This window comes from Apus apus, chromosome 4 (assembly GCF_020740795.1).
Source record: "Apus apus isolate bApuApu2 chromosome 4, bApuApu2.pri.cur, whole genome shotgun sequence".
NCBI lineage: Eukaryota > Metazoa > Chordata > Aves > Apodiformes > Apodidae > Apus > Apus apus.
The window spans coordinates 96308520-96324676 of record NC_067285.1 but is presented as its reverse complement, the minus strand read 5'-3'; the positions used below and the strand labels follow the sequence as shown (position 1 = coordinate 96324676).

Sequence of the window (16157 nt, the reverse complement as noted above, 5' to 3'; positions counted from 1 at the left end):
AACCCTCTGAAGAGGGAAGGAAATCACAATATTCACTGCACCTTTGTGAGATAAATACAAAATTATTTCTGACCCTGTAGCGTACTTTACCTGAAGATTTTATCTCCCAGGACTCAGCATGCTGCTTTTGCAATTCAGCACAAGACCAGCAAAACTTCCCAAATTCGTTAGTTAACAAGAAACAGTCACACTCGTAATTGTTTCCAATTACGTCAAAAACAGTAAGGAAACCCATGAGATTTGTTTCAAAAGTGAATTGTGACAGCTTGACAGCTGAGTACATTTAGCTAGAAGCTGGAAGTGAAAGGGATCAAAACAGGTCAATTTGTAGCATGTCACGACATACCCTGTCTGGAACCTTCAGGACTTCTGATGTTCTGCTTGCCCCAAAATGCTATGCTCATTAACTTATTCATTAGCAGAAGACAAGCTGTCTGACCAATGTGTCAGTGACTGGGTAGCATGCTGCTGTGATGTCAATTAGCACTGAAGCAGTCAGAATCTTGGCTTGAATGAACCACCTTGAAACACATACAGACAACCACAACAGACTTAATGATCACAGCCTTCAGGAAAGATGCACACAGGTTCTCTGATGAGACTTTTTGCCTGGCAAAAACAGAAACTACCAAGCTGTGCCCTATACTAGGACTACGTCACCATTATTTTATGAGGTTCATCATTAGGAGCCTCAAAGAAGGTTCAGTGACCATGGGATCCTCTCTCAGGCTCAACAGCTGCAGGGAAGACACAGGATGCACTAGACTACATGAGGCAGAAGTATCTTTGCCAGCTGGACAGCCTCATAAAGACAGCTTTAAACTAGAAATTATGGAGGAGGGAAAAAGGACGTTTGGGATAGGGTAGACAAGCCTGGGATGATAGGAAGAGAAAGGGTGTAACAATTCACAAAACAACACAGCTGAAGTGTCATCCCTTTGAGCATAGGCAAGTAAAGAAGTTCCTTCAGAACAGCCTTGTAGGGAAAGCTCTCAAGCCTGTAGTGTGGAACTACCACTCTCCATCATTTTTGAAAGATCATGGAAAACAGGAGAGGTGCCTGAGGACTGGAGGAAAGCAAATGCCACTCCAGTCTTCAAAAAGGGCAAGAAGGATGATTCAGGAAACTATAGACCAGTCAGCCTCACCTTCATGCCTGGAAAAATGAGGAAGCAGCTCATTCTGGAGGTCATCTCTGAGCACATGAAGAGAAGAAGGTTATCAGGAGTAGCTAGTATGGATTTACCAAGGAGAAATCATGTTTGACTAACCTGATAGCCTTCTATTATAACGTGACTGAATGGGTAGATGCAGGGAGACCAGTGGATATTACCTACCTTGACCTTAGCAAGGTTTTTGACCCTGTCTCCTGTAAATTTCACATAAGCAAGCTCAGGAAGCGTGGGGTAGAAGAGTGGACACTGAGATGGATTAAGAACTGACTAAACAACAGAGCTCAGACGGTGGTGATCAATGGTGTGGATTCTAGCTGAGACATGTAACCAGTGGAGTTCCCCAGAGATCAATGCTGGGTCCGATCTTGTTTATCTTCATTGACCTGCATGAGGAGACAGAGTGTATCCTCAGCAAGTTTGCTGATGACACAAAGCTGGGAGGATTGGCTGATTCACTGGAAGGCTGTGCAGCCACTCAGTGAGATTTGGACAGTCTGGAGAGCTGGGCAAAGAGGAACCTAATCAGATTCAACAAGAGCAAGTGCAGAGTCCTGCACCTGGGAAGGAACACCAAAACGCACCAGTACAGGCTAGGAGGTGATCTGCTAGAGAGCAGCTCTGTGGAGAAGGACCTTGCAGTCCTGGTAGACAACAAGTTCTCCATGGGACAACAATGTGCCCTGTGGCCAAGAAGGCAAACGGTATCTTGGGGTGCATGAAGAGGAGTGTCTCCAGCAGACTTAGGGAGGTTCTCCTCCCCCTCTGCTCTGCTCTGCCCTGGTGAGACCTCACATGGAGTATTGTGCCTAGTTTTGGGCTCCCCAGTTCAAGAGGGAGGGGGATTTACTTAAAATAGTCCAACGGCGGACTATGAGGATGATTAAGGGACTGAAACACCTGTCTTACGAGGAAAGGCTGGAGCTGTTTAGTCTAGAGAAGACTGAGAGGGGATCTTATTAATGTCTACAAATACCTGAATGGTGGGGTATCAAGAAGGAGGGGACAATCTCTTTTCAGTCATGCCCTGTGACAGGATGAGGGGAAATGGATGCAAAGTAAAACATAGGAAGTTCCACCTCAACCTAAGAAAAAACTTCTTTACTGCCAGGGTTACAGAGCACTGGAAGAGGTTGCCAAGAGAGGTTGTGGAGTCCCCTTCTCTGGAGACTTTCAAGACCCATCTGGATACGTTTCTGTGTGACCTGCCTTAGGTGGTCCTACTCTGGCAAGAAGGCTGGACTCTCTGAGCTCCAGAGGTCCCTTCCAACCCCTAACATTCTGTGACTCTATGATTAGCAGGCAGACCAATGTGGATGGTCTTTTAAGTATCTGCTATAGATTATCTGATCTTCACACAACTTCATGTTCACAGGAAATTATTTTCATAAGGGACTTTAGATACCGCAACACCTACAGGTATCTGAACATCAAAAAAAAAATCCCACAATGCTTTTTTTACTGTGAGAGTGGTCAAATGCAGGAACAGGTTGACCAGAGAGGTTGTGAAGTCTACATGCTTGCAGATGGTCACAATCTGACAGGACAAGGTCCTAAGCAACCTGTTCCAGATGGCCCTGCTTGAACAGTGGGATAGGACTATGTGATCCCAGAGCTACCTTCCCACTTTAAACCTCCTGTGATCCTGTGATGTTTAACTCCATGTAATTTGATTCCTCATAAATTTAAAATACAAATATAAGCTCTCACCAGTGAACATATGCATTGCAGCTTTATTCTTGACACACAGCCCCACTGCAAACCCATTATCTCCAACTGAGTAGCCTCACTGAGATCAAATTAAGCAAAGCATATTTAGGACTGTGGCCCAGCACAGTAATTTTCCTAACTATGACTTTCACTTCACCTTTCTTTATTCAAAGGATCTAATTTGTATTAAAAGAACTTCCATTTCAGATAGAAAGTCAGAGGATTCACTGATCTGTTGTTCCAGTAACAAAGATTCTCCCAAACTGAAGTTACACTGAAAATTTAAGCAATGTACATGACAGTAATAGTATAAATCAAGCCAGAAATCCCATAAATGTTTTTTTCTTTAGGTTTCCCAGCATGGCAACACTGTCCAACAGCTATCCAGTATTTGCTTGCCAATGTCATAAACACATTCTGTATCACAGCAAATGCATATAAATGCACACCACTGTGGAATGGTAGAATTTCTATTTATAGAGGATGCACAACAGAGGCTCTGTAGACAGAACAACATTTTAACATGCCTTTCAAACTGGAGAGTGTCTATTGTTTACCATCTCTGGTGAATTTTAACATCAAAATCAGATCTTCATTATTCCTATCCTCTTTAAACATTTCACCCCTCCATTACTTCCCCAAAAATTACTCTCCTGACACCACATGACATTACAAAACTACCTTCAGTTGCAGCATTTCATTGTGAATGTTTGATAAGAGGGGCCAGGAAAGCACTTGACAGCTCACAGGCTGTGACAACAACACTAACATTAAAATACCTACTGCAGGAAAAGATATTTCACTTGCACAGTTTCTCATTTCCTGCCTTTGTTGGTTGTCCGAAGGTGACACACATGGAACAATCTTTGGATTATGTCAGAGATGTGTACCACTGCACACACAGCTGAGAGGGAAAACACTGCAGAGCACTGCACATTACAGCACCTTTAAGTAACACAAATTTTACAGAAACATATTCCAAGCTAACTACTTGCTGATAGAAATTGCCTGGTTACATGATATTTCCATACAAAACATGAAAAATTTGTGTTGTAAAACAGGGACAGAAATCATGGTGTGGCAAATATGATATTTTAAGAAGTTACTAAGTTTATTTGAGAATAATGGTGAAAAAATATGAGGGGGAGGAGAAAAAAGCAGCAATTTCAACTCATCTATTAAACTTCAGGTTCTAGATTGCAATTTCAACAATAAATTCTCAGTTGTAATAAAGAAACGTAACAGATAGCAAATTGTTCAGCACATCATGTTTTAATCCCATTTCTGCCCATGAGAACAGCATATACTACTGTGTCACACAAAATTTATTATACGATCAGGGTCTCTGTTTTTATAAAGTAACTAAGGTCACAAATTTCTCCCAGCAGGCAACCAGGCTTCTGGGCAAAAAGGGGATGGAAAAAGTCCAAAAGAGCAGAGAACCTGACTCTTTCTTAGATGAGAAAATGCTAATAAATATATGGACAGTAATAATAGAAAAATATTAATAACTATTTTTTTACTCTTTGATGCATTTCTCAGAGCAAAACTACACTATTCTTCAGAAAGGTTGCCCTAACTACTTGAGATTATCCACCTAGTATGCTACAGACACACTTCTCATGAAAATGAAGTCAAGAAGTACACTAACAGCCTATTACTGTACAACCTGAAGAATATATTGTCTTTGGGGGACTCCATTTGAGAACTAAATTTTCTTTCTTTTACTGCTACCTAGCATGAATACATAACTTCCTCAGACAAAATCTCCTAGCTAGATTATTAAATGGCTTTGCACCCACCTACCATGGTAAGATTAGCTAAAACTTAATACAATTGCAGCTTCTGAATTTATACTAAATTTTGCTAGATCTTAGAAACAAGTGTCAGATTTATTTGTTTTGAAAGATGGAAGGGGAATTAGAACAACACCCATGGAATGGCAAATCTTCCTTCCTACTTATCTCTGTACCCCATGTACTACATTGCTTTTTTTCCTTATAATTGTATATTCTTCAGCTCCCATTTTAATATTAAGAATACACAAACCTTTACGGTTACGAACTTTTATCTGTTGAAATAACAGAATTTCAAATACATTATGCTAAATAATGAGGAATTTGAAAGATTCTGTACTGAGCCACTGACTTCTTGGCAGCTATTTGCTTAAGTGCCTGAAAGAGTAATTTTATTGCTCCTGAAAGTTTAAAACAACAAAAATCCTAAGCCCCTAAGATTTTAGGAAAATAGCAAGAACTACATGCAGACTCCTAGAGAAAAGATCATTAGTAAAACTTCTGACCCATTAAGAGAATGCAATAACCATGTTTCAAACAGCCCAAGTCTGAGACTTTCAGGACTAGCAATTACAACAACAGTTTTTGGTCTTTTGGGTTCTCCTCTCTCTACTCACACACTTTGCTATGGGTGCCATTTTTCTTTAAAAATTAAGATAATTTTAAGACGTAACAACCAACACTCCACAATAGGAACACAATATGTGGATCTCTGGGGGCTGGGAGGGGAAAAGTGAACAGGCAAAAAGATTTTTCAGGGAAACCATACAATGCAATTTCCATTGTTCTTACAATTTATAACTCATAGAGCCCAAGTGACCTGGGAGAGTACCTAATGGCAAATAGTACTCACAACAATAAATTAACAATTGTGAGATGCAGACAACAGACTCCCAAATTGCTGCTGTGTGAGAAATCCTGTCACAAAACCATTTTATGACTAAATCCTAGAAGGATAAACAACAAGGAGAACGGTCTCATAACTCTGTACACTGACCAATTTCAGTCTCAGCTGAACATAAATGCAATAGCTATATATTCTAATTAACGTTAGTTGAGAGTGAAACACGTTTAGACAAAAGCACATGAAGCCACAGCTTGAAGACTGAACTTTTCAATATACAGACACCACAGAATCATGGAAATCTTTTAATCACAGAATGGTTTGGGTTGTAAGGGACCTACAAGAACATCTCGTTCCAACCCCCCTGTAAGGGCAGGGACACCTTCCACTAGACCAGACTGCACAAAGCCCTGTCCAACCTGGCCTTGAACACCTCCAGGAATAGGGTATCCACAACCTCCCTGGGCAACCTGTTCCAGTGTCTCACCATCCTAACAGTAAAGAATTTCTTCCTAACATCTAACCTAAATCTCCCCTCTTCCAGTTTAAAACCATTACCCCTTGTCCTATCACTACACACCCTGGTAAAAAATCCCTCCCCAAAAATACTTGTTTTTTACCATATTTATTAGTATTTTCACACTTTTGCAATGTACTTTTGTAGCAGGTAAACAATGTCAACTGAAAAATAAATCTTACCTGTTTCCTCTTCTCAGGTGGAAGAGATGGATCCCCATCCTGCAAATAAACAAACATACTTTATTGGCAACTCACTTCTGAAGCCATCAACTACATTAACTTAGTGGATCACATTTTAAAACACGTATTTAAACTTAAATATTATCAAAATTGTTTATAAAATATTGCAGCTTGATTAATACCAGAAATATTAGTTTCATCTCAAAAATCATCAAAGGCTGAATATTTGTTTACGTTCCTAGAACAGCAGGTCATTACAAATTTATGTTGCATTATTTTTCATAACGGTACATTAAGTTGCTGTGGAATACTAATATTGCAGTCAGTTTTTAAATGGAATTATGACTGAAACTAATTTCCTCAGAGCATGCATTGTCTTTCTGTGTCTTATATAACAGGCACTACCTCATCAACACAGAACAAATGAGTAATAATATAATAAGGGCTGTACAACTGCAGGACTACTGTAAACATGTCCCTAAATATTTTTACAGCATTGATTATGGACTTCGTTCCTTTTTCTTTTTTTTTTTTTTTTTTTTTTGAGGTTGATTCTTGCTCCCCAATTATACAGTATTAATAAAGAACAACCTACAATCAGCTCTCGGTACTTCTTTTTCAGAGACTGGTGTCGTTCCCGCAACTGGTTGGCCATAAGCTTGTACTGGTCTCTTTCTTGTTGACAAGTGTCCAGCTCTTTGGAAAGGATTAGCAATGCCTCCTTTTTACTTTCAAGCTTCCTTTTGCACACCAGATACTGCAGAAGAGAAAAACAGCATAATTGTAACAAGCCATTTCAACCACAGCCAGTCTGGATTCAAGAGATTCTAAGTTTTTCTCTGAGAAGATGGAAGAAGACTGCACAAGACCAAAGCCTACCAGAAGTAATCTTAGCTTATTAATAACAACCATGAGAAGGAAATCCATTGAATTAGAAACCTGACATTCATGTGTAAGGCCACACGCTCACCTGGCCACCATGAGTTGGAAAAAATCAGTAATTGTAGCTTCTCTTCTTTTTCCTAATAAACAACAGTATGAGAAGGTGCAAATTTTGACTTGCAGCCCTCAGAAGGCTGCTAGAAGGCAGAGCCTTTGCAAACTCCCTTTTCTACTTGTGTCCCCAATACACAGCCTACAGTTAGCAATTAGCATTTCCCACCTCATTCCCCCTTTCCTCCTCACTGCTACCAGCAATGTCCTCTGGGCTCAGCTGACAGTGAAAGAACACAATATTACTGCAAAAAGGGTAGCAGCATGAGCAGCAACCAGAGTCCAAAACAACTCCAGCGTGATACCCTATTGGCGCAAGTAAAATAAACTAATTCAGCTGTGATACTATACACACATGCTTGTTGAGTCAAAGAACAAGGAATAATCCAGGAATGCTGCAAACACCTGAATGGGGAGGGAAGGCAGAGGTGAACCTTCACCTCCAGCCACCACCTCTTAATCTAAGGGCTCATGCACAAAGCAAAGCAAAACTTGAAAATCTTTGCTATTCTGCATTAGTCTGATCTCCCTCATTGCCTTTCCCCCCTGAGAGGGAGAGAGAGCCACCTGTATGCCTTTTCCTGCAGTGGCTGAATGTTACCCATTAAAGTTTCAGGCAACTTTTCTCATTTAATGGGATATTTAATCAGCAGATTCTCCTTAACCATCACTTGACACTGCTCATGCTAAAGCATGTATTTCTAGTTCTGATGTTACTCACATAAGACGTGACACTAAATACTTTCTGAATGTGCTCTGCAAGAGACCAAATATCACAGCAGTCATGAAAACAATTTATAGTTTCATTATATACTCTGACAAGAATACTTTGTCATTATGGGCTCTTGCACAAAGCAAGAGCATCAGCACTTCCATCCTGTTCAAGTCAGTGCTGTTCTTTGGGACAAAAATCGTTACTCGTATGTACTAGTTGCTTGGAATTGACTTTGTTAACCTCAATTTCAAGTCAATGAGAAAGGGAAAACTAAGTTTGGTATATTAGTACAGCTAACATTTTCCAAAAATGGTAAATGCTTAGTTGCAAAAAAGTGGGAAGGGAATGAGAAAAGCAATTCCAAGAAGGATTTGGACTTTCAAAAAGGACACTTCCACCTTGGATTAATTTTATTTCTGGCAATACTGAAGTTGAAATCCTGCCATATATTTTCTGGATTATGATGCCTTGGCACCTACAAAGGCAACTGTACCTATGTACTTACGTCCTTACTGATACCTTACACAAATGTCAAGTTCCCAGATAAAGCACTGAAAGGTTTCAGAAGCTAAACTTCAATATTGTCAGCAAGTGATCACAGTGACATGGTAAATTGCTTCAAACTTGAGAAAATAATTCCTTCCCTTACAGTGAAATATTTGCCTCTGACAAGCTCTCTTCTTTTTTATTTTCCAGCTTCATCTCCTGTCTTAGTCAACTCTAAAATGCTTTCACTACATTGTTTTTAAATACTACCTATCTGATACAGTAATTGTAAATAAAAACACATAAAAGAAAACCTCACAATCACTTTAAAAAATCACAAGAAAAACAACAGCCCAAAACCAAGTAGCCTTTCCTGTTCCTTTAAACATTGGAAAGAATTAAGCTGACCCATCCAGCCAAGTCCTGCATGGACCAGAACAGCCTTTACAACATTCACAGTGGGCAGGGAGGAAAGATAAACATCTCGCCTCAGGAGACTCACACCATCACCAGGTCCCTTCAAGCTTTGCCACTAGTGTTGGTGTATGAAAACAGTGTACAAGACTCAGAAGCTAACTGGAGTATCTGGATAACTCTATGAAAAATACTTATTAAGCAGAAAATGCAGACCTAGGGCTAAAAAAATCTTGCTTCTGCCATGACTCACAGCTGTCGACAAAGGACACAGACAAAGCACAAAAAAAGGCTTCACCTTTCAAAGCAGCATTGCTAGGGGCAAGGGAATTCTCTACTATCTATTAGGTATAGAATATAGTAATTAAGGTTGGAAAAGATCTCTAAGATCATCAAGTCCAACCGTCAACCCAGCATCACCATGACTGCTATGTACCAAAGTGCCACATCTACACATTTTTTTAACAACTCCAGGGATGGTGACTCCACCAATTCCCTAGGCAGCCTGTTACAATGCTTGACCACTCTTTCAGTAAAGAATTTTTTCCTAATATCCAATCTGAACCTTCACTGGTGCAACTTGAGGCCACTTCCTCTCATCCCATCACTAAGTTACCTTAGGGAAGAGATCAACATCCGCCTCACTACAACCTCCTTTCAAGTAGTTGTAGAGAGCAATAAGGTCTCCCCTCGGCCTCTTCTTCTCCAGACTAAACAATTCCAGTTCCCTCAGCCTCTCCTCATAAGACTTGCTCTCCAGACCCTTCATCAACTTTGCTGCCCTTCTCTGAACATGCTCCGGCATCTCAATGTCCTTCTTATAGTGAAAGGCCCAGAACTGAACACAGTACTGGAGGTGCAGCCTCACCAGTGCCAAGTACAGGGGCACGATCACTTCCCTGCTCCTGCTGGCCATGCTACTTCTGATAAGAATAGGTTGAGGATAATGAAAAAAAAATAGATTGTGAGGACAGTTTGTTAGGGTCTAACTGAAAAGGAATAATGATCTCCTTGATTAAAGTATATTTTAACTTTATGAATTATATACTGATTATATATTTCCAGACAGAAGGAAGGGGCTTGGCATCTCTCATCAATGTACTGTTTTGATTTTACTATAAAAATGAACACCTAGAAGACTTTTTAAAGCCACTGTTAATTTTCCATATATTGACTTTTCCAAATAAATGGGATAAATATTGTAATAATGTATAATAATTGGTTTCCACGGGCTTATGATACAATAAACTAGAGCATTTCAGTGGAATTTGATTATTTGACACAGATGTTTCCAATTCCTACTAACATTTTTGAAGAAAAAAGAAATAATACAAAGACAGACCACAAAGAGGTTATTCAATATAGATGCATATCAGTATTAAAAAGAAGTATGAATAATGACCATAAACTGACCTAACAACTGTATACCATGAATGGATTCTACTCAGGGAAACTGAACTGAATCCCACTAACAATTTCCCCTATATGGATAAATTCAGTGCAGCAAAATTGGTATGCTGTTAAAAGCAACATGAGAGTTTAACAGTCTTTTTGGAGCAATGCATGCAATAAGGAAAATGTTCCGATATCATCTGAGGAGGAGCATTCAATAGATGCTTCTGGCATTCACAGAGATTTCTTGCTATGCAACTGAAGGAAAGCCTACACCTTACAGTTGTGTCTATCAGTGACAAACAAGTGAATTATGTTATGCACTGTAGTTACTATAAAATATTTTGTCTTTTGGTTTTTTTTAATTGATATTCCAAAGTATTTTTTGAGTTTAAAAAAGAAAGATCACTAAGAGCCATCTGCTAGACTTTGAATCTAACAGTTACAATGTGCAACTTTTCATATCTGTGTAGTGACTTTTATCTATCAATTTGCTGTTATCTGCAATAAAGCAAATTATAATTGCTACAAGGAAGATCATAATAATTAAAGGAATATATATGACATCCTACGTTACTGCCTGAATTGCTTTACAGCCAGATAACTACTTTAGTGAAATTGAGTAAAAAGACACTGACATTACAGGGAAGTGTAACTGCCTCAAGGTGACCCTCTACATCGAACACTTACTATTTGTCCGTTGCTATTTTTAGTGACAAATCCGGGTAGATCTCATTAACGATGTCGTAGCCATGGTCTAATAATCTGATGAAGCTGGGACACCGTCAAGGTTTTAGACTTTCCTTTTTTAAAACCAATAACACACCAAATTTCTATCACAAAATAATTTCTTTTTGATTTGTACAAATTACTGGCCTATACTTGGATATTTAATGGCAGTTAGTGCCAAAAAGGAAAACACCTAATTTTCCGAGGATAAAAGGATACTACCTCCAAACTGTGCTTTGGAATCTGTGGATCATATTCTGTGGCCTGTCAACACCCCAGGACCTAGTGTCCTCCTAAATGCTGATGGGTCATCACATTGTATGTGGGTCTGGAAACCTTTTGTCCACAATGCTCTCTCAGAGAAAACATGAACTTCACTCACCATCTTTTGGACAAGAGATCCAGCTGCTATTAAACTCCCTGAAGTTTTATTAAATTTCTCCTCACTGTACTCTTGGAGACAATTTTGCTGTGAAAACAACAAACTGCTGAGTCCCAAAATGCATTGCAACATCACTATTCAGGGTGCTTGTTGACTGTTTCAGTCTGTTCAACTGTTCAGCTTATCTGAAAGTCAAGCTCTCAAACCCAGAGAACTACACAGTTATTGGCCATTTGCCTGCCACCTCATATCATGTCCTCATCTCTGATAAAACCTGAGACAAAGCAGTGTCCTTTGTTTTATCCCACAATATCAACTCTGGTTCTTCTGCTGCCCAGCACTTCCTTCACTAGCTATCTCCTGTGCCTAAACACAAAGCAGGCTGGTACCACTCACATCATATAAGGGATATATGTAGCTCCCCAGAACACCAAGCCTTGACTTGATGGCAGTATTACAGCACATCATCTTCACCGGTCATTTAAGAATTACCATAGTTTGATTAGTCAAAATAACACTAACTTGCAATGTGGCCCAGCCCTTATAAATTTTGTATGGCATGCATCAGATTATTAATTTTTCCATGTTGGTTACTCAAAATCCCTGTGGGCATCTTAGTCCAACCTGGAACGTGGAAATACAAGAATCAACCACTTGAGTTTTATTACCTGAAAGCCCAGCAAGCAACTCTCCATAGCAGCTCTCCAATAGCTCCTGAGAACTCTGGAGAGCAGTAAGTCATAGCACCAGCTCTTTTACTGGCTCCACTTCCTTTTCCAAATGACAGAACTATTATGATGCTAACCCACTCACCTAGGGACCTCAGAGCATCCGCTCCACTTTGCTGTTCCCTACAGCCACTGGCATTCGCCTGGGTTTAGAAAAGCTCTGAACTTAGTGGCTCCAAAGCCTGTCAGGTCCCCTCGTATGGCTTTAGTGAATTACCTTCCATGCTCCGTTTGAAAAGGCAATGTGACTGAAAGTTAGATACTATAAACATGAACATGTCACTATTTTTCCTTCCTCTTCTCTTTTGTCCACGTTAAAAAAAAAAGTGCAACCAATAGAAAATATAAGCTTTGCCAAATACAAGCAGCTTATGATTCCGAAGCAGCTAAGGTTTATTCAGAATTCATGACTATTTCAACTAGAACTACTGCTCGGTAGTTGTGTGATAAATAATTCTCCAAAACTCTTTGTCAGAGTTTTAAGTTGGCAATGACTAGGCAAAGGAGTTCAAGAGCACAGGCACATCACTTCCTTCTCTGGTGAAAAGACCATACACAGTTAATAAACAAGAAATAGCCTCTTGAGAATGCAAAATTACATGGAGACTAAATTTCTTTAAATTGAGGTGGCACAGTCACATATGAGTAGCTGTAAACAGCATACAGTAAATGCTCTAATGTGTGGAAGGTGACAACCTCTCTAGTCTCACGGGTTTCCCAGGAAATCTTTCTTGCTTCCAGTGGAAAACACTGCCAAAAGTAGTGTTCTCCAAGCAGTATTAAATTAGGACTAGTGCCAACTCTCAATGAAGTCAGCACACCCACTGACTTCAGCAGAAAGGAGACTCAACCTGTGGGAGTCAGCTCTCTAAAGCAAGGACGGAAGTGGTCTTGCAGATTATGTTAAAGTTCTTTTTCCCTACCACACATGATCTCCCAGTACTGTTCAACTCATCTCACCACCCCAAGATCATGCTACCACCTACTCCTTTATCTGTCACTGATTCCATCATCATCATCCTTAGATCAAATTATTCCAAGAGAGATTACATGACATTCAGGCAAAACCTGAAATCACAGCCTTCTCCACAGCAGAACAGAGTTGGAAGCTTCTATAACCTTTCAAAAAGTCCTCAACTACCCTCAATCAAAGTTCATATATCAAGGTTTTTTCTTTCACATTAATGGGATTTACTTATGCTTCATCTTTCTTACGGAAGCAGCAAAACTGAGCCACTAGGGAGTTGACTCACATGAGCTTGTCAGTAGCTTAGCATCTCCATAAACATGGCTTGTCAGACTGAGAAGTAAGCATGGACATTGAAAAAAATGTAAAAGCAATCAAACAAAACTCTGCAACCAGTTACAGTTGCTTTGATGACTATTTCAATTACTCCTAGTTTTCAAAATTGGAGAACCAAGCTTGTGGAAATTAAAGCCAATGTGACCACAGATGTGAACCCACAAGCTTCTAGTCTTCAGAACACTAAGGTACTGAATCCCATTTAATGTTTTAACTGTCCAACATCAGCAATGTGAGAGTAATTGTGTAGAGCTACCATGTATTTTTCTGTTTTGTTATCTTGCATACGGAAAGACCTTAAAAATGTTTACAGAATGCTTAGGGAACAAAACTTAAACTACCTAGCACTGAAGCTAAGAAGTGTGGAGAAGTTCCATACCACTGAGAGATACAATAAACTGGAAAAAGGTATTGCAAGTAACTTCAGAAGCTAGAGACATTTTCTCACAGACCCATTAGGATCTTGGAGTTAATGGGCAAATTGCACAAAGTTAATTACAACCACCAAAGGAAGAGGAAGGAAGAAGAAGGAAGCCTATACCCTGACAGGGTGTGTTACGGGTGTGTTACGGAGTTCACACAGAAAAACAGGCTGTAAGCCTGCTGTGGGAACAGAGAGAAAGGAAGGAAAATTGGAATATAAATCACTAGGCCTCTAATTGTTCCTGAAAAAAATAAATTATCTGTATGCTTAAGTATTTTCAAGAATGTAGCTTAGCACATTAACTAAACCTTGCTACAATCAAGAATCCTCTAAACCAGAAATAAAGGTTTGATTTCAGGATTGAGCTTTTAGGTTCAATTATATCAAAAGTGGAAAAGTTGCAAAGTAATTCTGCATTATTTTTAAAGTTGAGAACAGGGAAATTTACTTTGAACACACAACATGAACTGTCTCTCTCACCCTTCCCTGCCACGCAGCACCACCCCTGCCCCCAAGTAAACTCCATTTTTTTATGAGATATATAATGAGATGTCAGATGCAACACTGCACATCAAGTAGTACTAAAAGTAAACTTTCAACTTTCTTCTGGGCTGTTTTGTGTGTTTGCAAGCACCATGTGCAGAGGTGGACTCCAATTCTGGAAGTCCTCTACTAGCATAGATATGGGGCCATACAAACTCCCACTGAAATGACCAGGAGATGTGACAGGTTCAGGACCCTGAACTCACACACCTTTTCCACAGGTCTGGGCCTTAAGCCATGCTCATGTAACACAACAGAGGCAAAGCCCTCCTGACCATACTCTGAGGTGGCAGACTCACTCCAGTTTATCTAGGCCCATGCCATTTGCACAGAAGTCTTGTTTGCTAGCTGTAAATATAACAATTTATTCTCTTACAGATATGCAAACTGTAAGATACAATGCAAAATGCAATGCAAAAATCAGCATGGCAACCTACTTCAAACTTCATGGTTCTGCCTACTAAAGAGACTTGCCTTTAAAGAAATTATACTGACCTCAAGTTGTTTTTGAGTTTGGTAACTTATCCTACATGAAAATGGGTATCTGTAAACACCGTGCATCTTTTAATATGGCCATACTACACAATAAGCTTTTTTACTCTTGTATTCTGAAAATCCTCACCTGTTGAAGCTTGCGGCCACGGTGCCGTTATAGATTTTCCTCCCATTTTACAAATGACACCGTGGGTCTCAAAACCCTTTCACCTGTGATTCAAGCGAAGCAAGAAAACAAAGCCTACACCGGAGAAGGCAACTCGGAGGGGCAGCCCCGGCCCGCACGCCGGCAGGGCTGCTGGGCCTCCCTCCCTCCCTCCCCGCCGCCAGCAGCGCCAGGCCGCACCGGCCACCGCCACAGGGGAGGCGCTGCCGGTTCCAAACCAGCAGCAGGCTCAGCCTCTCAAACCCCGCTTCCCGGCAGCAGTTACCACACGCCGGAGATTCGCAAACACTCCTCCGCCGTTTTAAGCCCCCGCGGGCCCGGGCCCGGCGGCGTGAGGCCGGGCCGCGACAGGGCTGCGCACACGGCAGACGCGGCCCCACAGCCCGGCTCCGCCAGGCTGCGGTTCAGCGGCCCCGCCCGCTCCACCTGCTGCCGCCCCAGCCGCGGGGCTCGGCTCCCTCCCGGGCCCGGGGGTCCCTCCCGGCGGCTGTGCCCACGCCCCGGCAGGCCTCCCCGGGGGAGCGGGCAGCCGCCGGGCGCGGCGGCAGGGCTGGCCCGCCCGTCTCCCCGGGCGACCCCGAAGCACCCGCGCCAGCCTGCAGGCCGCGCCGGGAGGGGCAGGGGCCCCGGCCGGGGGCTGCTCCCGCCCCGCCGCCTCACCTCGCTCACCAGCCCCTGCCAGTCGCTCTCGCTGCGGTGGGAGCTCATGGCTCCGGCGGGCCGCGGCAGCCAGCGGCTCCGCCCGCCCTCGCCCTCCGCCGAGGAACCTGCGGGGAGAGGCGGGGCCTGCGGCCGCCTCTCGCCTGCCGGCCGGGCCGCCCAGTGCCTTCCCGGGCACGGGCCTGCGGGGCCTGGGCCGCGGCCTGCCCGGACCTCCGCACCTCCAGGCACCAGCGGAGTCGGGCAGGGCCGCGGTGCCCGGGCAGGAGGGCCGGTCCCGCAGGGGTCACGCCACAGACACCTGCCTTCGCCTGTACAGAAGCGTCTGAGATGCGGTGCCCAGAGAAGAGTTCTTCTCTCGTTATATAGTCCTAAGTAACAGCAGAGCTCTGCTGCCGTCCCAGGCACCGAGCAGCCAGACATCTCTGCAGAGCAGTCAATGAGCTGGTGGGCACCAGGATACTGTGCTGCCATAGAGACTTTATAATACAGAACCCCAGAATGGT

At 42.0% G+C, this 16157-nt stretch overlaps 1 protein-coding gene across 14 annotated transcripts in view; it reads right to left on the bottom strand.

Moving 5' to 3' along the window:
• The window catches only part of CCDC149 (coiled-coil domain containing 149), a 71894-nt gene that overhangs the window by 38543 nt on the left and 17194 nt on the right, over positions 1-16157 (bottom strand). For 10 of the 14 annotated variants that reach the window (XM_051616678.1, XM_051616667.1, XM_051616680.1 and 7 more), the window contains 2 exons: positions 6817-6978; positions 6222-6260 (listed from right to left, as the gene is read on the bottom strand). In XM_051616678.1, the coding sequence (XP_051472638.1) occupies positions 6222-6260; positions 6817-6978 (201 nt within the window). Of the gene's footprint in view, positions 1-6221; positions 6261-6816; positions 6979-14952; positions 15098-15651; positions 15740-16157 lie in introns of those variants that run through there. The other 4 variants (XM_051616672.1, XM_051616676.1, XM_051616677.1 and 1 more) reach the window with 2 other exon arrangements.